Genomic DNA, 23,542 nt, shown 5'->3' on the forward strand with positions numbered 1-23,542 from the left:
AACCAAGGCATTAAAATAATCCTGAGCAATAATGACTGTGTGGAGGAACTGAATTATAAGGAAATTATGTTCACGAGGTACAGGGATGAGGAAGGGATTTGACATTCACAGGTGTTTAAATTTGTTTTTTTTCTTTCTTTCATGTTTTACATATCGTTTTTGTTTTGTTTTGCATATATATTTGTTTTGTAAGGATTTAAATTAGTACACTCATTTGAGTAGTGGAAAAGGGGTAGGATTAAATAAGTGAATACTTCTTCCTACTCCTTTTCGAACATGTAAATTGAGTCGTTTTGCTTTTGTTTATTTATATATTTTTTTCTTTTTAAATTATTTGTTTTGATTTTATTACATGTTTGAAATAAATAATTCAAATGACCCTCAGAAGCTGGACCCTCACCTCCTCTGGAACCACCTCCTCCTCCAGGCTGCCCGACAGGTCCGTGGAGCTCACCACCTGCACGGCCATGCTGGAGGAGTGTACCGACATGGGCACGCCGATGGAGTTGGCGTTGACCGCGGTCGTAACGATGATGGGCATGGCCGCGCCCCCTTGCAGCGTGGCGGGAACTATCTTGATCTGGAGCGGCGGGGGAGATGTGGCGGCGACGGTCACGGCGAGGCCCGGCGCGGCCCCTCCCTCGCGGGGCTTGGCCTGCAGTGGGGGCGGGGCCATCTGCTGGAGCCTGGGCGGGGCGTGCTGCATCTGCTGCAGGGGGGGCGGCTGGCGCGACGCGGCCGCGGGCTGCAGGGTGCGGAGGCCCCCGGGGAGCACGGTGACCACCTGGCCGCCCCCCTGGAGCATCTGCTTGGAGATGATGATCTTGGTGATGGTGGGGGCGGGCGGGGGGGCGGGAGTGGGCTTGTTGGCGCCGGAGCGAGAGCGCGTGGTTACCTCGGGGACATCCAGGATGATGTTGGAGGCACAGATGTTGGTGATGGTGTTCTCCTCTGGGTTGTACTGAGGGAGGCGGGACTGGGCCATGACGGCGGGGGGCGGGGCCGCGGCGGGGGGCATGGCCACAGGCGGAGGGGGCGGTGACGGGGCTGTGTCCATCACCTTGTGGGAAGGCTGAAGGCGGGAAGAGGAGATGGAATGAGGAACAACAAGACCAACAACCTACACAATGTGCTTTCTCCAGTTCAGGATGAGATGTTACCTGGCAGAGCTGGTTGGCCCTATAAGCTGCCAGAGCCTTCAGGTAATCCTTCTTGGCTGCTTCCGTCTTCCTCTTATACACCTTGTGACGACCAGAGGAGGAGAAAAAAACCAGGATAAACAAACACAATATGACAATATCTTCTAGAAACCTGAACCCGGTTACTTTTTGATTTTGTTGTATGTGGGTCCTTCAAGTATTTTCACAATGGTTGTAGCTTCAGGCAAATGTCACTATTAGCTAGAAGAGAGATTTCCAGGTCTCCAGGGTGCTACCAATGCGACTCGCAAATATACCCTATTTTTTTCTTGTTCATCATCAGATAGATATACTTTATTGCCACACATGGTTGATTTGGGATTTGTCTCTGTGCAAGGCTAATTTCAGCATAAGAACAGGGGGGGACATACAAGAATACATACAATGCAATCCCTGAAGTAGAAAAAATATTTCACAAACATTTCATATGACCCGTGAGTTCCTAAAAATGCTAGTGCTACAGTGCATAAAAGAGCTCAGTGCTCCTTTAAAGTGCATTATTGCCTTAAAGTGCCCGTTGGCTAGTGCTAGCCCTTCTAGTACAGAGTGCCTGTGCATTAGGGGGCTTGAGTTCAGGTGACATCAGGAGGGAGAGACGTGTGTGTGTGTGTGTGTGTGTGTCAGGGTTTCCGTTAGAAAAAATTGTTGCCGGTCTCCGTGACCTGCAAGATTTCAATCTACCGGACAAATGAGATTAATTCCGGTCATAGTTTATTGAGCTTTAAAACAATTGATAGGCAGGCTATATAAAGAATGTCATCCTCAAGGCATGTAGATTTATAATATTATTACTTAAAACTAGGCTACTTTTGCGTATACAGTCATTAATTAATATATTCCAAATAAAATAAGTCCCTCGATACTCCGTGCTGCTGCTGACTTGAAATAAAATAGACCGCGTATCTGTGGGCAATCGGTCCGACACTAAACAGCAGTCTGTTATAATCACATTTTTATGAGCTAACGAATTCCGTTATATTGGACATTTGTATTAATTATATCAAGCGAAGAACTGAGAAAGCAGAGAGACGGCAACATTATCGTGGTTTGCGTGACGACTCTCTCCACCTCGCAACGACTTATTTGCAAAGAGTATGGCGCTGCAGAGAAGCTGATTTAGCTGTTATTGGCTCTTTTCTAGGAACCGCACAGCAGCGCCCCCCACCCAACATTGGCTGAAAATGGCTGAATTGGAGTACTGCTGGAATACTGCATTGTGCTGTTGCCTCTCTGGCTCTGCAGCTTCACATGCACTCGCACACCCAGCACTAAGCTCTCGCTGACGACGTCGTTGTCATTATTAGAAGCAACGAGGAAACAAATGTAATGATCGTTTCGTTCATCGCATAGGCTATTTAATTTTAGCCTATTTTAATACAATTCAAATAATCAAATTGTGCTTAGACTCAGGGAATTATTTTCACCGGACATTAAGACCAGAGATATTAAATATGTCGGACTTAAACAGATTTTGCCGGTCAAATACCGGTAATTACCGGCTAACGGAAACGCTGGTGTGTGTGTGTGAGAAAGAGAGACACAGACAGCCAGCTTGGATGCTCTGGCCCAGCCTCCTCTCCAGTCAACCGCTGCACTTCCGCGTTGAGCTCATGGGAGAGAGCGTGGGGAGAAAATGGATGAATGTGGATGAGCCTTGACATTAAGTGGTTGTAGCTACGGCTGTGGGGGTGCTGGAGACATGATCCAATAGACTTTTATATACACCCGAGTCTCCTGAACACGGCGAGACTAATCCCAAGTCGATCGGCAGAGTTATAGTCACTTTTCCGCACCTACTCCGGAACTCCGCATGCTCAGATCGCCCACAGAGTCTCTCTGGATTTGTCCAGAGTGTATCAATCTGCGCATGCAGAGTTGACTCTGTTAACCCTTTCACTGCCGCACTACCAAAACGGTTAACCCTTTCACTGCGACAATACACAAAGGTTAACCCTTTCACTTCCACACGACAGCCGGTTAAAAAATACGTTGCAGAGAACACACTGATGCTGGTGACCTGACCTGCAATGCTAAGCTAGTCTTGGCTAGCGACTTTAACTGCCACTCCGTCCCCCGTGAGCGGTCAACGTGCGCGTGTGTACCTGTTTCTGGTCCTCCCCCAGGCTGTCCCACATGGAGGCCACGATCTTGGACACCTCTCCGAAGGTGGCGTTGGGGTTCTGGCCCTTGATGGCCGCCTGGGTGTCCTTGAAGAACAGGGCGTAGGCCGACACAGGTTTCTGGGGCTCGTTGGGGTCCTTCTTCTTCCGGCCCCTCTTCGCTCCCGTCGTCACGGGGGCCACCTGGGCCGGCTTGCCTCCGCCTCTCCTGACCGTCGCCAGGGAGATCGAGGAAGGGGGTCCCGAGAGGGAGGAGACGTGGGAGAGGACGGAGGGGGAGGAGAAAGACATGGGGGAGTCTACAAGGACACTCTTCTGGAGAGGAGGGGGGAGGGGGAGAGAGACGGAGCTCAGATTAATGTCAAGACTTGCATTGACGATACATGAATGAAAGGCAAGTAGCTACACATGCAGTTAGACCAACACACATGCAGTTAGACCAACAGACATGCAGTTAGACCAACACACACATGGAGTTAGACCAACACACACGCAGTTAGACCAACACACACAGTTAGACCAACACACACGCAGTTAGACCAACACACACGCAGTTACATTTACATTTACATTTAGTCATTTAGCTGACGCTTTTATCCAAAGCGACTTACAAGTTCTGTACGACAAGCCATCAGGAAGGGCACAACTCTATCAGCTGAGCAACAATGTTCATCAAAGTGTTGAGTGCTACAGTGTAGGTTAGTTTATTAGGACAAGTGCATGACAGTACGGTTAGTTAGGGTTAGATTTTTTTTTTTTTTTTTTTTTTTTTAATTCAGATAATGGTTGAAGAAGTGCGTCTTTAGTCGACGGCGAAAGATTGGACGTGATTCGGCTGTCCTAACTGGGGTGGGTAGTTCATTCCACCATTGTGGGGCTAGGACTGAGAATAGGCGACTTCTCTTTGATGACCCTCCCGGAGCTTGGATAGGAGTAGGTCTGAGGCGGCCAGAAGATGCAGAGCGTAGGGGTCTTGAGGGTGTGTAGTTAGAGACCATTGACCGGAGGTAGGCAGGAGCGGTTCCCTTTGCCGCACGGTATGCTAGGTCGAGGGCCTTGAAGCGGATTCGTGCAGCAATGGGGAGCCAGTGCAGGTCCCTAAGAAGTGGGGTGACATGGGCCGACTTCGGTAGGTTTGAGATCAGGCGGGCCGCTGCGTTCTGAATGAGTTGAAGAGGCTTAGTGGCAGTGGCCGGGAGGCCAGCGAGCAGTGCATTGCAGTAGTCGAGGCGGGAGATGACTGTTGATTGGACGAGGAGTTGGGTGGCTTCTTTTGTCAGGAAGGGGCGTATCCTTCTGACGTTGCTCAGGAGGAATCGGCAGGTTCTGGTCGTCGCTGCGATGTGAGCAGAGAAGTTCAACTGGTCGTCGAGGACAACACCAAGGTTCTTGGCGGTCGGGGACGCAGTCACAGCTGCATTCTCGACTGTGATTGAAAGGTCGGTTAGGGGGGAGGATTTGGCCGGCAGGTGGAGCAATTCTGTTTTGCTTAGGTTCAGTTTGAGGTGGTTGGACGTCATCCAGGCTGAGATGTCGGACAGACAGGCCGAGATCCGCACAGAGACGTGGATATCTGAGGGAGGGAAGGAGAGGAAGAGTTGAGTATCGTCGGCATAACAATGGTAGGAGAAGCCATGAGACGTGATAATGTTACCCAGTGATTTAGTGTAGAGGGAGAAGAGAAGGGGTCCTAAAACCGAGCCCTGGGGGACACCCGTCCGCAGGGGGCGGGTGGCCGACAGGGTCCCTCTCCATGACACTTGGTAGGAGCGGTCATTGAGGTATGATGACAGCCATGTCAGCGCAGAGCCAGCCACTCCCATTCCTGCGAGGGCCGCAAGGAGGATCTGGTGGTTGACTGTGTCGAAGGCTGCAGATAGATCTAGGAGAATCAGGACAGAGGAGAGGCCTTTCGCTTTTGCTAAGTGAAGTGCCTCTGTGACCGCAATGAGGGCTGTCTCTGTGGAGTGACCAGTCCTGAAGCCTGACTGATTAGGGTCTAGGAGGTCATTCTGTAAGAGATAAGTAGTAAGTTGGTTGGATACAGCACGTTCAAGTGTTTTAGAAAGGAAGGAGAGAAGAGAGTTAGACCAACACACACATGGAGTTAGACCAACACACGCAGTTAGACCAACACACACAGTTAGACCAACACACACGCAGTTAGACCAACACACACAGTTAGACCAACACACACAGTTAGACCAACACACACACAGTTAGACCAACACACACGCAGTTAGACCAACACACACAGTTAGACCAACACACACAGTTAGACCAACACACGTGTCGTGGAGTTAGACCAACACACACGTGGAGTTAGACCAACACACACGCAGTTAGACCAACACACACAGTTAGACCAACACACACAGTTAGACCAAAACACGTGGAGTTAGACCAACTTGTCTAAGCAACTTGTTCCTGTTTGCGGACGACTCAGCCCTGCTGGTCTCTGACAAGAACAAGTTACAGGTTGAAAAAACCCTCAGCTCAGAACTAGGCAAAATCTGCATATGGCTCGCTGATAACAAACTATCATTACACATGGGCAAAACAGAGTCCATTCTCTTCGGTTCAAATAACAAACTCAGCAAGACCGACGGCTTCTCAGTTACAGTGGGTGACAATATTGTCACAAGGAAAGAAGATATTACCTACCTGGGTTCCATCCTAGAGGCAAATCTTTCCTGTGACAAAATGGCATCCAATGTAATAAAAAAAGTCAACCAACGAACTCGATTCTTGTACCGGATCTCCTCACTGGTAAACAAGAATACCCTGAAGACTCTAGCAGGAGCACTCATTCAAGGGTACTACGACTATGCTTGCACCTCATGGTACCAAAGCACCTCAAAGGCGCTAAAAACAAAATTACAAACATCTCAAAACAAACTGGTCAGACTACTGCTTGACCTTACTCCTAGAACCCACCTCACCCCTGCCCACTTTGACAACCTAGGATGGCTTAGAGTAGACGACAGAGTACAGCAACTTGCAATGGGCCTGGTCTACAAGATACACTACACGACCAAGGTACCCATGTACATGTCAAAATACTTCCCAAAGGTCAGTGAATACCACGATCACAACACCAGAGGGAGCTCCACAAATCATGTTAAACCCAGATTTGGCTCAAACAAGGGACTAAACACGTTTCGCAATTATGCCACATCAATGTGGAACGCCCTACCCAAAGCTGTAAAGGAATGTGAATCACTACCCACTTTCAAAAACACTCAAAAAACACCTAAGGGAGACTGCAACTCGAAACTGGCCCCTGTAAATGTCCGAACACAACCCCCTCCAATGTACAGTAAATTACCAAGTATGGTCTTGTCAATAATCCAATGTACAGTTTTGTTTGTACAGTTGTACAGTGTCCCCCCCATAAATGTCATAGATGTAGCAGTACTGTCTATCTGTATGTCATGTATGTCATATATGTTACGATGAATTGAAAATGGGGGACCCTGATGTAAACAAGACGAAAGTCTTTCTCTGGTCTGCATCCCCTTAACAATTGTATGTATTGAGCTGTACTGTATTGTACCCATTCTGCAATCTGTTAATAAAGTTTTCAATCAATCAATCACACACACAGTTAGACCAACACACGTGTCGTGGAGTTAGACCAACACACACGTGGAGTTAGACCAACACACATGGAGTTAGACCAACACACACGCAGTTAGACCAACACACATGGAGTTAGACCAACACACACGGAGTTAGACCAACACACACGCAGTTAGACCAACACACATGGAGTTAGACCAACACACACGGAGTTAGACCAACACACACGCAGTTAGACCAACACACATGGAGTTAGACCAACACACACGGAGTTAGACCAACACACACGGAGTTAGACCAACACACATGCACAACACACATGCAGTTAGACCAACACACATGCAGTTAGACCAACACACGTGGAGTTAGACCAACACACACGCAGTTAGACCAACACACACGCAGTTAGACCAACACACATGCACAACACACATGCAGTTAGACCAACACACATGCAGTTAGACCAACACACGTGGAGTTAGACCAACACACGTGGAGTTAGACCAACACACACGTGGAGTTAGACCAACACACACGTGGAGTTAGACCAACACACACGTGGAGTTAGACCAACACACACGTGGAGTTAGACCAACACACATGGAGTTAGACCAACACACACATGGAGTTAGACCAACACACACGTGGAGTTAGACCAACACACACATGGAGTTAGACCAACACACACGTGCAGTTAGACCAACACACACACGCAGTTAGACCAACACACACGTGGAGTTAGACCAACACACACGTGGAGTTAGACCAACACACGTGGAGTTAGACCAACACACACGTGGAGTTAGACCAACACACACATGGAGTTAGACCAACACACACGTGGAGTTAGACCAACACACACGCAGTTAGACCAACACACACGCAGTTAGACCAACACACGTGGAGTTAGACCAACACACACGTGGAGTTAGACCAACACACACGTGGAGTTAGACCAACACACACGTGGAGTTAGACCAACACACACATGGAGTTAGACCAACACACACGTGGAGTTAGACCAACACACGTGGAGTTAGACCAACACACACGTGGAGTTAGACCAACACACACGTGGAGTTAGACCAACACACACGTGGAGTTAGACCAACACACGTGGAGTTAGACCAACACACACGTGGAGTTAGACCAACACACACGTGGAGTTAGACCAACACACACGTGGAGTTAGACCAACACACACGTGGAGTTAGACCAACACACACGTGGAGTTAGACCAACACACACGTGGAGTTAGACCAACACACACATGGAGTTAGACCAACACACACGTGGAGTTAGACCAACACACATGGAGTTAGACCAACACACACGTGGAGTTAGACCAACACACACGTGGAGTTAGACCAACACACACGTGGAGTTAGACCAACACACACATGGAGTTAGACCAACACACACGTGGAGTTAGACCAACACACACGCAGTTAGACCAACACACACACAGTTAGACCAACACACGTGGAGTTAGACCAACACACACGCAGTTAGAGCTCCACTAGGCTGAGGTCTCCAGGGTTCACACTCACCCTGAAATCATCCATGTCTTCATCCTGCAGGGAGCCGGCTGGAGAGGGCGTGGCCGACAGGGGCTGGTCAGGTGACTTGGAGCGAGACAGGATGTTCCCGCCCCCGAGACCCAGTCCCAGCTCCGACTGGTCAATGGTACTCAGTTGACCGCTTCCCAAAAGGCCGTGATTGATGTCACCCAGCGGGACGTCGATGGTCATAGGGGATGAGCTGCTGAAATGTGACCCCATGGAATTGCTCAGCTCCTGAAGAGGGACGAGAAGACATTTTCAAGGCAAGATTAAGACGCATCACCTTCCTTTGAACACAGAAATGATTCAGAACCGATACTCGTACAGTGTGAGTGGACAGGCTGACACAAGCACCAATCTGAGTACAACTCACAACTCAATCACTCACACAGGATATTATTGGCCTACTGTAGAACAATTAGCAAGTGTTGTTAGTTAAAAGAACATGTTTAAAGAAGAGCGTTATAAGGCTGAACACAAACAACAGCAGCACAAACATATCTCAAATCGCATTCATCAAGAAAAACCTTCCTAAACATCTTTAGTTACCTCGGTCTTTGCAAAACAATATCCCTGGAAGGTCCGACGAGTAAAGCCACTCACCAGTGCTGAGGAGCTGAGCAGAGCTCCCCCTCCAGCCTGGCTCATCACCCCGAGACTCAGGTGCTCTAACCCCTGGGAGCCTGATGTCACATAGGTGGAGGCAAACGAGGGGTCATTGGCCCCAACCACAGGGTTGTTAACGAGGCCCCTGGAGCCCGACTGTCCCCCGCTGCCCTCCGACAGCTCCCCGAAGTGGGAGACCACATCGCCCACGGTGAGGGCAGAGTCTGGGTCCAGGGAGATGGGAGGGATCTCGAACACCTCATCCCCTAGGCTGGGGGTATGGAATGTGTGCTGAATGAGGGAGGGGAGGGGAGCAAACAAATAACAGCTGTGAATGAAGAGCTGCTGGTACATAAGCAATTCTCAAAATAATCATAATGTGGGACAAGAATATGTATCTCTCATAATGTGACCAGCTCACTTACCTCGGCAGAAAGAAACGGGTGGCCCCCTCCAGTGATCAGGTAATTATCACTGCCTCCTGGGAACTGAAAGAACAGAGGACGGTTAAATTATGCCTGGACAATGTCACTGAGTAACATCAGCTTTTTCCGCTCGTTTCTTTTTAGTAGCATTTTCTGATTGCCCAACGTTACCTTATTCTCCGAGTATCCACTGTAACCCTGCGTGTCCAAAAACTCAGAATCGACATTCTGACCAGAACCATCGGAGAGTTCACAGTAAAAATTAAGATCCATTCTTCAAAGCTTAAATGCCAATGTTTCCAGATCTGTTCGAAGGCGGTGACAATCTTGCTATGTATCACTAAAATTATTCATTTGGTTAAAAGACAACATAGACCTATTTTCCTATCCATTTAGCCTGCCAGCTAGCAGCTAACGTTAGCGTTTAAGTTAGCCAAAAGCTAGCCAGAATATTGCTCCCGGTGAGGTCACACAGGGCTAACGTTCGCACACGAGCTATCCGCCTCGGGACAAGCGCATACCTACTAGAGGTCAATACAATACAAAAAAAGTTGGTATTAATAACGTATAGGGTTTGCTAGAGCACCACGAAGGAACACAACTAGTCTAGCTACCATTGATTTATGCTAACAGGGTTCCATCGGCTCGGCATGCTATTGCTATCTGCCAGACTGAAGCAATCGAGGTGAGAGATCTACACCCGACCTGAGTGATTGATTGATTGAAAACTTTATTAACAGATTGAAGAATGGGTACAATACAGTACGGCTCAATACACACAAGTGTACAAGGGGATGCAGACCAGGGAAAGTCTTTTATCTTGTTTACATCAGGGTCCCCCATTTTGAATTCATAATGACATACATATGACATACAGATAGACAGTACTGCTACATCTATACATTTATGACATACCAGATCTACAAATACAGTACTGTTTGTGATACAAAAAGAGTCTAAAAAAGAGAGTATATACATTTGACGTAGAAACTGTACATTGGAGGAGGTTGGGTAGGCAGGGTGGGGGAAACTGTACAACTGTACATGCAAAATTGTACATTGGAATATCGACGAAACCATACTTGGTCCCAAGAAGAGGGTCCTGTGTATTACTGGGTTAGGACATTTACTGTACATTGGAGGGGGTTTGGTTAGGACATTTACAGGGGCCAGTTTCGAATTGCAGTCTCCCTTGGTGCTCTTTGAGAGTGGTTTTGAAAGTGGGTAGTGATTCCTTTACAGCTGTGGGTAGGGCGTTCCACATTGATGTGGCATAATTACGAAACGTGTTTAGTCCCTTGTTTGAGCCGAATCTGGGTTGAACATGATTTGTGGAACTCCCTCTGGTGTTGTGATCATGGTATTCATTCACTGACCTTTGGAAAGTATTTTGACATGTACATGGGTACCTTAGTGGTGTATGTAGTGTATCTTGTAGACCAGGCCCATTGCAAGTTGCTGTACTCCGTCGTCTACTCTAAGCCATCCTAGGTTGTCAAAGTGCGAGATTAGTGATGCACCGATGTGAAAATTGTGGCCGATACAGATAACCGATATTAATATTGCTGTTCTGGCCGATACCGATATTTACCGATGTCGATATCTCTGTATAGAAAACACTTTATTATGATAATCAAATAAAGAGCTATTTTCCAAAACGCATAATCTTTTTACTTTTGTAACTTATTTTCAGAAATGACTGATATTTTGAAACTATTTAAGGCCAAAACATGTAAAAAGAAGAAAAAAAAGATAAAAAAAAAAAAAAAATATATATATATATTTTTTTTTAATATCGGCCCTATCTTGATATCGGACCGATACCGATGTGTAAAAAAACGGCCATATCGGCGGCCGATATATCGTGCATCACTATGCGAGATATGTGCGTTCCTTACATTTTGTGTTAGATCTCCATTTTAGGTCGGTGGTTAGATCTAAATGAAAAAACAAAACTACTACCTGTAAATAACTACAACATATGTGTAGTTTGTTTTGACCCATGAGCGTGTCGCTAAAGTTGTTATTATGGTTATCATTGGTGCAGACAGAGCAAGTCTTTCTAATCGAACAACGAACATGAATAGCTGCTGCTCCCAGTGGGAAAGTAAAAACGGGTTTTAGCTAAAGAACATGTCTGTAAACACCTCAACACTACTAAAGAACATGTCTGTGTAAACACCTCAACACTACTAAAGAACATGTCTGTAAGTGTAAACACCTCAACACTACTAAAGAACATGTCTGTAAACACCTCAACACTACTAAAGAACATGTCTGTAAACACCTCAACACTACTAAAGAACATGTCTGTAAACACCTCAACACTACTAAAGAACATGTCTGTAAACACCAACACTACTAAAGAACATGTCTGTAAACACCTCAACACTACTAAAGACCATGTCTGTAAACACCTCAACACTACTAAAGAACATGTCTGTAAACACCTCAACACTGAAGACTTTCCAGTCCTTCAGTGTTTGTTCTCCTTGTTGAACGGTAACGAGCTGTCAAGCTGACAAAGGCAATAGCCTCCAGCTGCAGCGCGGGAGAATCCTCTCAAGGGGCAAGCCTGTGGCAGCCACAAACCTACTTTCTATAGAAGCAGCTCGGAGGTGCGCTGTTTTAAGTGAGCGTGTTATTGGATCGATTGATTGATTGAAAATGTCCGCCTTGTTTCGAACTGGTTATGCTTAGGCCCCCTTTCGAAGTCGGTTATGCTTAGAGTTTGGAATCAGGGCTGGTGGTCTATCGCCCTGCTCTAAAGATAAACTCTAAGCATAACCAACTTCGAAAGAGGGCCTAAGCATAACCAGTTCGAAACAAGGTGGACATTAAAGGGGAACTATTATTTCTTTCACCATTTGGGCACTTTTACACAATTCATGCGAGTCTATGGAACACCTCTGTAATTTTTTTTTTTTTTAAATTCATTGTTTTGTATTTCTAATGAAGTACTCAAAAACAGCATTTTTCTACCTCAAGATCTTAAGCCGTTTTGAGCCTGGGCACCTAAACCAGGTGGGGCCTGATGCTACACAGCCACATTATTATGCAGCTGAGTCTCTCTGACATCACAGATCAGCACATTTTTAGATGACTCAGTTCAGTGAGGGTGAATATTGTGAGGAGAATTGGAAGAATGCGCCAATATGAGAATTAGAGACATAGATCATATTAAAAAGGGGAACTACCTTATAAATGGCCTTTTTCAGTGTTTAGCATTGTTTCCTAGCTATGTGGACTTATATTAATATGATCTATGTCTCTAATTCTCATATTGGCGCATTCTTCCAATTCTCCTCTCACAATATTCACCCTCACTGAACTGAGTCATCTGAAAATGTGATAATTTGTGATGTCAGAGAGACACCGCTGCATGATAATGTTCAGGCGAGGCAGTGGTTTACCATTGTGGCTGGAGCCCAGGCTCAAAACGGCTTAAGATCTTGAGGTAGAAAAATGCTGTTTTTGAGGACTTCATTAGAAATACAAAACAATGAATTAAAAAAAATAAAAAATTACAGAGGTGTTCCATAAACTCACAGGAATTGTGTAAAAGTGCCCAAATAGTGAAAGAAATTGTAAAATAGTTCCCCTTTAATATAAGTCCACATAGCTATGAAACAATGCTAACCACTGAAAAAGGCCATTTATAAGATAGTTCCCCTTTAATAAAATGTTCAATCAATCAATCCAATAACACACGGCTCACTTAAAACAGTGCACCTTCTCTAGAAAGTAGGTTTGTGGCTGCCACAGCCTGGAAAATGGGGGACCCTGATGTAAACAAGACAAAAGTCTTTCTCTGGTCTGCATCCCCTTAACAATTGTATGTATTGAGCTGTACTGTACGCACCCATTCTGCAACCTGGTAAAGTTTTCAATCAATTCAATCAAAGGCTTGCCCAGTGAGAGGATTCTCCGGCGCTGCAGCTGGACCATACTCGACAAAGGGTCTGAAAGCAACATCTAACGAGCTAACAGTTGGCCAACATTACTGCGAATTATTTTAATAAACGGACAATTGTTACCACGGCCATATGGATGTTGATGTTTGTGGGCCATTTATGTCAGTAACGACCCGTCTGGATTTCATTGGTATGGTATATGATTGTGTGTGTCTTAATAAGTTATGATGTGAAAAGCTGCAGTTAGTTAACGAGGCTAACGGCAACATTTGTATCTGGTCACGGTTTATAGCTTTAAAAGAAAAGTAAGGGAGTGATATTCGGTCGTACCCTCGTGTAGTCTACAAGAAATGACTGCCTTTTCGATCTTACCTCCATCGTTTGTGAACTAATGGTAGTTGGCTACATTAATCAACTTCTTATGATAGCTGACTCCAGCCAGACAAGATGAGTTTAATGAACTTCGCTTCCGGGTTCCTTCATCTCGGGAAATGGCGTCACTGACTACTCGGGAGATGAATATGTTGATTACTACTTGAATGATATTAATTCAAATATCCCCGTTAAACACCTACGCAGTATAGCATTGTTCTAATCTAGATTGAACATTCATGAGGTCATCATATTACCGTTTTAACATTTGTTGTGCAAAAAGTATAGAAAATATACTATAGCTAGTTATAAGGGATTGTGGACTTATATTAGTGTCAACTGTACTAGTAAGGTATGTAGCAGATAGCTCATTTAAAAGGAACACAAGTACTTGCCATCTCCCTCAGTCAGACAAGAGGATTGATTATCAATTTAATCTGTGTGTGTCTGTCCAGTAGCCCCAGAGAGGTGCAGGTGCATGCTAGCCTAGCTTAGCACAATGACTGGAAACAGTAGGGAGCAGCTAGCCTAGCTCCATCAAAGCGAAGAAATACAACTTCAAAACAGAGATTATTTATATATATATTTTTTTAAACTGACAGATTATTTATATCAATTTTCTGATCCGACTCTGGGTAGAATGCAAGAGTGTATTTCACAAAATGTTGGCACGTTCCTAATGGCTATAGTAACCATTTCAGCGCCTCGTTATCCTCAACATAATCACAATAGCCAAGGCAGCTGTACAGCAAGGACCGTGTGAGCCGGTCAAGCAATGGGGAGTTTCTATAAATGTATCTATATTAAGCTTCACAGATACAAAGTAATTTCTATAAACGTCCTTATTGCCAGACATATGCACAATGCCCCTGACCCCAAGTGTTACTGTATTATTACCATTATTATTATTATAGATTTTAAGTTAGTTATAACTTAAATGGGACAGGATATCAATCCAAAAAAGAGGTACCCAATTTGAAAACAAGACATCCCTCCCTCCCTCCCCATAATGATTTACGGTGCAGGAATGCCCCGTTGTTGTTAGAGAACCCGCCCCCCCAAAATGCCATGCCTATGCATGGTCTCGCTTATTGCTTTAACTTCATAGAAATATCACAAAAAAAAAAAAAAAAAAAAACTAAATGACGCAGTTGCTTTCACTGTAGATCGCTGTTATTCATATCACAGATAGTCAGATCATAAAACAAGAATAGTAGTAACTCATAGCAGTCATCTTTTGCACCATTTAGCACACAACTGACCAGCTCTACATTGTACAATACACAGCCATCATTCTATCACTGGTTCAGTAACTAATACAACCCCCCCCCCCCCCCCCCCTCCCATATAATGATAAAAAAAAATGTACATCCACACGTTGGACCGCTTGGAGTTCATCGACTCCTCTGGCCAATGTCATCCAGATGTCAGGGCGTCATGGGATTTAGCTTCAGGACTGCTCAGTACACGTGTGTGTGTGTGTGTGTGTGTGTGTGTGTGTGTGTCCTCTCGTCCAGTCTCATGTAGCAGGTACTGGAGGACCAGCTTGGGAGGGTCTCCAGATAAGAAAAAGGATCTTCTGTACAGCGAGGGGCTCCCCTTTTGGTCACGTCTGGGAATGGGATAGGGGGGGGGCTTGTGAAGTCAAGAGCTCATCGTCGTGGTGGCCCTTTTTCTCGGGAGGAGGAGCGTGACGGAGAGAGGGTGGTGGAGGAGAGAGAGAAAGGTGGAGTATTATCATGAATGAGGGGAATGAAAAGAGATGGTAAAAAAAAAAAAAAACGACATGAAATAAAAATAAAAAGCCCCAACATTCATCTATAATTCGATACATAATAATAATAAATGACGAGGAATAACATGATTCATTTTTTGATAGGGGAACTCTGTCAAGGAGGGGTGGGTGGGGGGAGTTGGTCGGTCGGTCAATCCTCCGAACTGGAGGAGTCGTCGGAGTCCTTCTGCGCCATGATGACGTCGTCTAACAGGGCCTCCTGGTCCGAGCTGTCGTAGCCGCCCTGGGACAGGCTGTCGCCGCCCTCCATCTTGACGTCAAAGTCTGGGCTTGTGAGGAAGTGGTGGGAGCTCTCCAGGTCCTCCTCGTCCATCATGTAGGCGCCGTCCGAGACCAGGGTCTCCTCTTCCACTCCCCCCAAGAGTGGGTCCTCTTCCTGGGGGGCGGGAGCGTGGTGGTGATGGTGGTGGTGGTGGTGGCGGCGGCGTGCTTTCTTGGGGACGTCAGAGTCCTCGGACAGAAGCCGGTGGGAGAGGCTCTCTGGCAGGATGCCCTGAGCGGTGAGAATGAGAACATCTTTAAAATGGTGTCTAAATCGTCCCAAGCTGAAAGGGTTAGTAGTCTTAACTTTACAAAGGTTGAGTAGGCATTTCTTTTGATACCCCTTCAGTAATATTTCAAATGACTGTCTACAGTCTTCCGGGGTTTTTCGACAATGCTTAGCATGGTTACTTTCAGGAAGTGGATTTATATTTTACTCCCGAAAATGTCAATAAAAGGCTCACGGAAGCGGTCCATTTAAACCCCCATGTGGACATTGTGCAGGGATTAAAGCAAAAAAAAATCTCCTGACTGAACTTTTTTTCTGGCCAAGTCATATTCTTATTTTAACCTCTACTGTATTTTTTTTTAATAGTGTTAGCGTTTTAAGGGAGCCTACTTGTAGAGCGAGCCTACTGTCCTGACTGTGACTATAGACCCTACTGTTGTGTGCTGGAGAGCGTGAATGCAAGTCTTGTGGCTAGCTTCTGATTGATGGCGAGCTAGCACCCCTCCCCACTTTGAACCATGAACTAAACGGCTTGTTATCATACAAACAAGGGACTAAACACGTTTCGCAATTATGCCACAACAACAATGGACAGTCTCCTCCCCACCGTTTGTATATATTTATTTACCACCCACTCACTCACCCCCTCCTAATGTACAGTCTCCTCCTCATCATATGTATATATTTACTGTTAGGATCTCTGGGTAACAGTACTGTATATTTGCATATCGTATATGTGACAAAATGTAACAGTACTATATACCTGTAAGGCATGTATGTCCCTATGTCATAAATGTCATGTATGTTGTGTATGTCATAAATGTCACTATGAATTGAAAATGGGGGACCCTGATGATGTAAACAAGACAAACGCCTTTCTCTGGTCTACATCCCCTTAACAATTGTGTGTATTGCTACTGGATTTACAAGATCCAGAGTGAATGAATGAATGAAAACTTTATTTAATACACGAGACCCTCTTATTGGGACCAAGTAAGGTTGTCGATAATCCAATGTATAGTTACAACCGCCCCCCCCCATCCCACCCAACCACATCCAATGTACAGTTTCTTCGTCAAATGTATATACTCTTTTTAGACTATTTTTGTATCACAAACAATAGGCTACTGTATTTGTAAATCTGGTATGTCATAAATGTATAGATGTAGCAGTATTGTCTATCTGTATGTCATGTATGTCATATATGTCCTGATGAATTGAAAATGGGGGACCCTGATGTAAACAAGACGAAAGTGTTTCTCTGGTCTGCATCCCCTTAACAATTGTGTGTATTGAGCTGTACTGTACCCATTCTGCAATCTGTTAATAACAATCAATCAATATTTAACAGATTGCAGAATGGGTACAATACAGTACAGCTCAATACACACAATTGTTAAGGGGATGCAGACCAGAGAAAGACGTTCGTCTTGTTTACATCAGGGTCCCCCGTTTTCAATTCATAATGACATACATGACATACAGGTATATAGTAATGTTACATTTGTGACATATATGATATGCAAATATACAGTACTGTTACCCAGAGATCTCCCGGACAAATGGGAGAAAGACGTTTATTGAGCTTAAAAACAATTGATAACGCAAATAACGTTCTGATTAACAAAGTCATTCGTTTTGTGGCATTAACGTTATCTAGATTTATCAACATTCATACATTTATCAGAAAGCGAGCGGCGCAAGCACACACACGAAACACCACCAACAACAACAACAACGACAACAACACACTGCTTGTCGCGTAAATAACGTTCTGATTAACAAAAGGCATTCGTTTTGTGGCATTCACGTTACCTAGATGTATCAATAGCAATAGTAATATATATGTTTCTTTAGACTAGAATAAGTCAAATGAACTTACGGTCTCGTAAAAGTTGCCGCATGTTGTTGATGAGTCAAGTTTACTCGCGAGTAGAGCTAGACGCTAGAGAGTCTCAAAATGGGCGCTTCCCATTGGTGCTGAGCACAGCGGAGGCGGGTGAAAGGGCTGTAAACTCAGAACAATCTCGCCTTCTGGTTGGTTGCATTTGCCTGAGAATTTGCCGATTGCTCGCAAATGACTGTTTGGTGCGGCCGCGGTAGGGGAAAAAAGGATATTTGACGCCTCTGATTGGCTCAGGTTAAAATCCGTCACGACTCCGAATCAAATGACGGAATCTCCAAATCAAATGGACGGATATCCGTCCCAAGACGGAACGCTTTAATGCCTGACATTGTGCCTTAGATTAACCGTTTATCAGTCTGTTCATCACAAATAATTTAACACCCAACCAAGTTAGATGCTGCATATTACTACTGTGTTGACATTAATAATAACCAAGTTAGATGCTGCATATTACTACTGTGTTGACATTAATATTACTACTGTGTTGACACTAATAATAACCAAGTTAGATGCTGCATATTACTACTGTGTTGACATTAATAATAACCAAGTTAGATGCTGCATATTACTACTGTGTTGACACTAATAATAACCAAGTTAGATGCTGCATATTACTACTGTGTTGACACTAATAACCAAGTTAGATGCTGCATATTACTACTGTGTTGACATTAATAATATGCAATGCGGTGCGGCTGGGTGGCGCAGCGGAGATTGCGCTCGCAAGAGACTCTGGTCTCGAATCCGGGTGTCAGCATTGCCTCGGGCTTGGGCCGGCCGTCATACTGGCTCAATTGGCAGAGTCAGCGGGTGGAAGTTGATGGGTGGTAATCTGGACGTTGTGGACAGCGACTCCTACAGGTCGGTTGGGGGACACCTGCACAGCAGAGACCGGAAATAGCGGGGGTAGTGTGAGCCTCCCACACGTTACACCTCACCAATGAGAGTCCGCGCTGGGAGGTGAAAAGACGCGACAGGCTGCCTCCTCGTGTACCGGAGGGGACACGTGATGCAAGGCTTCTATCCTCCCTACAACCAACCAGTGGGGGGCATATGCGAGCAACGTTCAAGACCGGGGAGGGGAGAATTGGAAACACGAAATTGGGATGGGAGAAAAATTGAAAATAAGGAGAAAAAGTGGATAAAAAAAATAATAATATGCAATGCGATTTATTCCCCTCGCCCTGTGACAAGGGGCGGAACAAAAACATAACTTCCCTACTGCACAGTAAGAGCAGATTTCTGACCTACTGGGTGAACCTACTGCTTTTAGAACAGTGAGTTCTTAAAAGCATACAGTGTGGATAGTAGCTTCTGTCCGATTGTGTAGGTACTAGGCCTGTCCCTGACTAAAGATTTGTATAGTCGACTATGATTGGCCAAAATGAGCCGATAGTCTTCTTTGGATCATTCCATTTGGGCTGTGGGGGGTGCTTAATGTCTGATTTAAATTAAACATTAAGCACCCCCCCACAGCCCAAATGGAATGATCAAACTGAGTCGACAGAGATTGGCAGTCGACTGCGGCTCATTTAGATTGATTAGTCGACTATTTGACTAGTCGAGGTCAGCCCTAGTAGGAACCAAGGGATTTCAGACACGGCCCGTAATTTCCGTGCGCTACGCTCTACTAGTGTCATCACGATACCAAAATCTTTGAGTATCACGATACCGATTCTAAAAACGATACCATGGCAAAAACCTAAAATATCAGGAAAAGTAATGGAATATATTATTAGATGACAGAACATGGATTTTTTTTTATAAAATTCTTTAATTAATTATAATTATAATGAATATTTTGACGCTGTTGAAACGTAAATAATAAAATTATTCTGTTACAGCTGCTGAGCTAGAATGTGAAAACGTACAGAGTTGCGGACCGCTTGGGACCAGTCCGGTGCCACGGCGTGGTCCGCGTTCTCCTCCAGATGTTCCTTCAGGTCCTGCAGCATGGGACAGAACGAGGCCCCGACCTGCGCCACGAGGACAGACACCAGCAATATTAATGATAATAATAACTTTATTACCTTTTTTAATTTTTTAATTTATTTTTGCATTTTTACAGCTTTTTCTGGCCATGCAGGACCGACAGAGGAGAGAGGGAGAACAGGAGGAGAAGTAGGGAAGACATGCGGCAAATGGTCACCGGGTGTGGGAAGCAAACCTGGGACGACCGCTTCGCGACTCAGCGCGCTATATGGTGTGCTACTGGAGCGCCCATAACTTTATTACTTTAACTTTACTATTTGTATAGCACCTTTCATACAAGAATTGCAGCTCAAAGTGCACAGACAGGCACAAAACAAGCAGATAAAGTGCAGACATATAACATCTGTTTTTCACATTAGGATCTAGCATCACAATAGGCCACCTTGTTTATAGTTTGATTCTATGGCATAAAACATATAAAACGAGCATAAAAAAGATGGCAGCAAAGCAAGGCAAATCAGTTTTTCATATTAGGATCTAACATCACAATAGGCCTCTGTTTACGGTTTGATTCAGTTTTAAAATAGGCAGTAATAAAAAGAATAAAAAGAGAATAGACAAGAGTAAAGCAGTAAAAATGTGAGATGTCCAATTATCGGCCTACCGATATTATTGGCCGATATTGGCATTAAAATGTAATATTGGAAATGATCGGTATCGGTAAAAAAAAGAAGAAATTATAATACTTTTCTTATTTAATATATATTTATTTACCCAGGCAAGCAAGTAAGAACAAATTATTTTATACAAAAGCAGCCTGACCAAAAAGCTAAATCCTTTTGAGGGAAGGGGGGTGGGAGGGTGCAACAAAAACAAGGTTATTTACATGCATACAAGTAAATAAAATAAGAAATTACAGTAGCAATAGTATACAAGGAAAATTACAATAAATAAGGGAGAGAGGGAGAGTGAGAGAGAAGAAAAGGGGAGATGCACAGATAATGTTTACATTTAGAATGCCTTGTTGAATGCATCCAGTGAAATGAACACATCAATGCATACTTTTGTTGTCAAAAGTATGCATAATGTTGTGTTAATTCCACGACAAGAGATATGTAATGTTAGTTACCTGAAATTAGGGGGGGGGAACCCTGCCTTGGTATTGGTTGATATCGGTATCGGAAATTATGAATTGGACAATTATCGGTATATCGGTAAAAAAGCCAATCGACAACAAACTGAACGGGTCAAAACACGCAGAGGCACTGTACAAGAAGGGCCAGAGCCGACTCTACTTCCTCAGAAGGCTGAGATCCTTCAATGTCTGTACAAGGATGTTGAGGATGTTCTATGAGTCGGTGGTGGCGGGCGCCTTCTTGTACGCTGTGACCTGCTGGGGCAGCGGACTGAGAGCAGGGGACACAAACAGGCTGGATAAGCTGGTCAGGAAGGCTAGTAGCGTGGTTGGGGTGGAGCTGGACTCCCTAGCGAGGGTGGCGGAGAGGAGGAGCCTTGCTAAGCTCCAGGCCATCAGGGAAAACCCCTCCCACCCACTATACACAGACTTGGCTGACAGGAGGAGCATGTTCAGTGCCAGGCTCACACTACCTAAATGCAGCACTGAACGGCACAGGAAGTCCTTCATTCCAACAGCCATCAGACTATACAATGCATCACTGTGCCTCACTGCATCACTGAGCACAGAGTGACAGTTACCATCTTCTTGGACTCTTACTTTTGAAACAGCACTGTGCAATATTACACCTACTGTAGACCTCAGTATATTTTTACTGTATTTATTTACTGTATATTTTATTCCATTTTTATTCTATTTTATTCTACTCTTATCTTAGGCAATTTGATTTGATTTGTTATTCTTATTCGTGACCTGTTCTGTCTAAATGTTGAGTGATTTGCAGTGTCAAATTTCCCTCAGGATCATTTTTATTTCTATTCTATTCTAATATCGAACATCCCTAGTAAATTTTTTTATAGAATAGACAGTAAAATGATGCAGTACTACAGTGCTCCTGAGTTACTTTACAGAACAGCTCAACTTTGAATTTCTTTACAAAGGTGCATTCTATGCCACTCAAACAACAGCACCGGCATGTACGACTTTCCCTTCTACTCATGACTCACCTTCTTTCCGGTCCTCGTGTGGATGAGCTTCACCTTCTCACTGCCTGTGAGGACCTTCTCCGCCCTCTTCCTCCTCCTCTTCCTCTTGCTCCTGTTCACGAGGAGCTGGGGGAGGGGGGGGGGGGGGGAGCATGAAGGGAAAAGAAGGAAGGAATTCATCAGTCGACGTCTCACACACGCCGATAATTGAGCCTGGTTTTAATTTTGCACATCTGCCTCAGAAAAATTCCAACGTTCAGGAACTATATTTGGAAATTAATTGAGTGAACAAGGACGGAGAGATGCAAAGCCACTACATTAACTACACCAACAGTGAGCGAGACTATGGGGTGCGTTTAATCTAAAATGACTTTTCACGTAACCTCATGTTTCTATTATAATATTTTATTTTCAGCTTTTATAGTTTTACAAACACATCAAGACAAATCACAAACACAAAGAAAATAAAAAATAAACGTAACCTCATGTTTCTGTACGTATCATACAACTATAATAACTTTATTTATATAATAGCACCTTTCATACATGTGTTAAAGTACTTCACAGCAAATAGCATAAAATTAACATTAGGCATACAATTAACATACAGTTGACAGAATAAAAGCAATGTAGAAAGTGCAGACATAAGGCATAAAATAAGTACAATATGTTGCTCGAAAGCATGTGAACTATGAACATGTAAAAACAATTGGACAAAAACTGCATTTTATTTTTAATCTTTACATCAAATTTTTATTCTTATTATTATTCCTCAAAAGCATTAACAGTGCGCATAAAACTTTCACTCAAATAAATACATGATTAACAATATTACATTTCACTGCCATTGTACTTTTATGATGTATATAGCGGTTAAAGCGGCGAGAATCACATATTTTTCTGACCTCATCAACAACTCTCATAACCCCAGGACCCTGTTCACTACCATCAATTCTCTCATTAGCCCCTCCCCAGTACCTGCCTGGATGTGTCGCCAACTAAGTGTGAGGAATTCTCAAATTTGTTCACCACCAAAGTTGAGGATATCAGAAGGAACAGCTCACCCCCCACACGTAACTTAGCTGTCCCTCTGGTCTGTTCATCCACACTGACCTGCTCTCAGCCCATCAGTCTACCCACCCTCACAGAGATAGTTTCCTCTATGAAACCTGCGACCTGCCCCCTTGACACTGTTCCCACTGCTCTCCTGAAACAGGTTTTTCACACAACCGGTCCCAGCATCCTCTCCATTATTAACAGCTCCTTGGCAACTGGTACTGTTCCATCCTGCTTTAAACATGCAGTAGTCCAGCCCCTATTGAAAAAAAAGAAACCTTGACCCCACCCAGCACAGTAATTACAGGCCCATTTCCAAGCTTCCTTTTCTGTAAAAAATACTCAAAAAGGTTGTTCTGTGCCAATTATCTCCCTACCTGCACCAGAACAGCATCCTGGAGACATTTCAGTCAGGGTTCAGGACTGGCCATAGCACAGAATCAGCCCTCCTTAAAGTGTCAA

The 23,542-nt window shown here is 44.5% G+C and overlaps 2 protein-coding genes across 9 annotated transcripts in view; both read right to left on the reverse strand.

Annotated features, from left to right (window-relative positions):
- tox4a (TOX high mobility group box family member 4 a) overlaps nucleotides 1–13,881 on the reverse strand; it is a 36,222-nt gene extending 22,341 nt beyond the window's left edge. Inside the window, exons 1-7 of one of the 5 annotated variants that reach the window (XM_084328051.1) lie at nucleotides 13,781–13,881; nucleotides 9,495–9,557; nucleotides 9,013–9,360; nucleotides 8,452–8,697; nucleotides 3,302–3,634; nucleotides 1,161–1,241; nucleotides 401–1,072 (exon numbers count right to left, since the gene is read on the reverse strand). In XM_084328051.1, coding sequence (XP_084184177.1) covers nucleotides 401–1,072; nucleotides 1,161–1,241; nucleotides 3,302–3,634; nucleotides 8,452–8,697; nucleotides 9,013–9,360; nucleotides 9,495–9,557; nucleotides 13,781–13,786 — 1,749 coding nt within the window. In that variant the 5' untranslated portion in view covers nucleotides 13,787–13,881. Of the gene's footprint in view, nucleotides 1–400; nucleotides 1,073–1,160; nucleotides 1,242–3,301; nucleotides 3,635–8,451; nucleotides 8,698–9,012; nucleotides 9,361–9,494; nucleotides 9,558–9,665; nucleotides 10,130–13,738 lie in introns of those variants that run through there. The other 4 variants (XM_084328050.1, XM_084328049.1, XM_084328048.1 and 1 more) reach the window with 4 other exon arrangements.
- Nucleotides 13,882–15,151: 1,270 nt separating this feature from the next.
- chd8 (chromodomain helicase DNA binding protein 8) overlaps nucleotides 15,152–23,542 on the reverse strand; it is a 202,305-nt gene continuing 193,914 nt past the window's right edge. For all 4 annotated transcript variants that reach the window (XM_084328043.1, XM_084328042.1, XM_084328041.1 and 1 more), the window contains exons 38-40: nucleotides 22,046–22,150; nucleotides 19,843–19,947; nucleotides 15,152–16,068 (exon numbers count right to left, since the gene is read on the reverse strand). In XM_084328043.1, coding sequence (XP_084184169.1) covers nucleotides 15,706–16,068; nucleotides 19,843–19,947; nucleotides 22,046–22,150 — 573 coding nt within the window. In that variant the 3' untranslated portion in view covers nucleotides 15,152–15,705. The remainder of the gene's footprint in view (nucleotides 16,069–19,842; nucleotides 19,948–22,045; nucleotides 22,151–23,542) is intronic.

Source organism: Notolepis coatsorum, assembly GCF_963971535.1.
Source record: "Notolepis coatsorum genome assembly, chromosome: 13".
Classification (NCBI taxonomy): Eukaryota; Metazoa; Chordata; class Actinopteri; order Aulopiformes; family Paralepididae; genus Notolepis; species Notolepis coatsorum.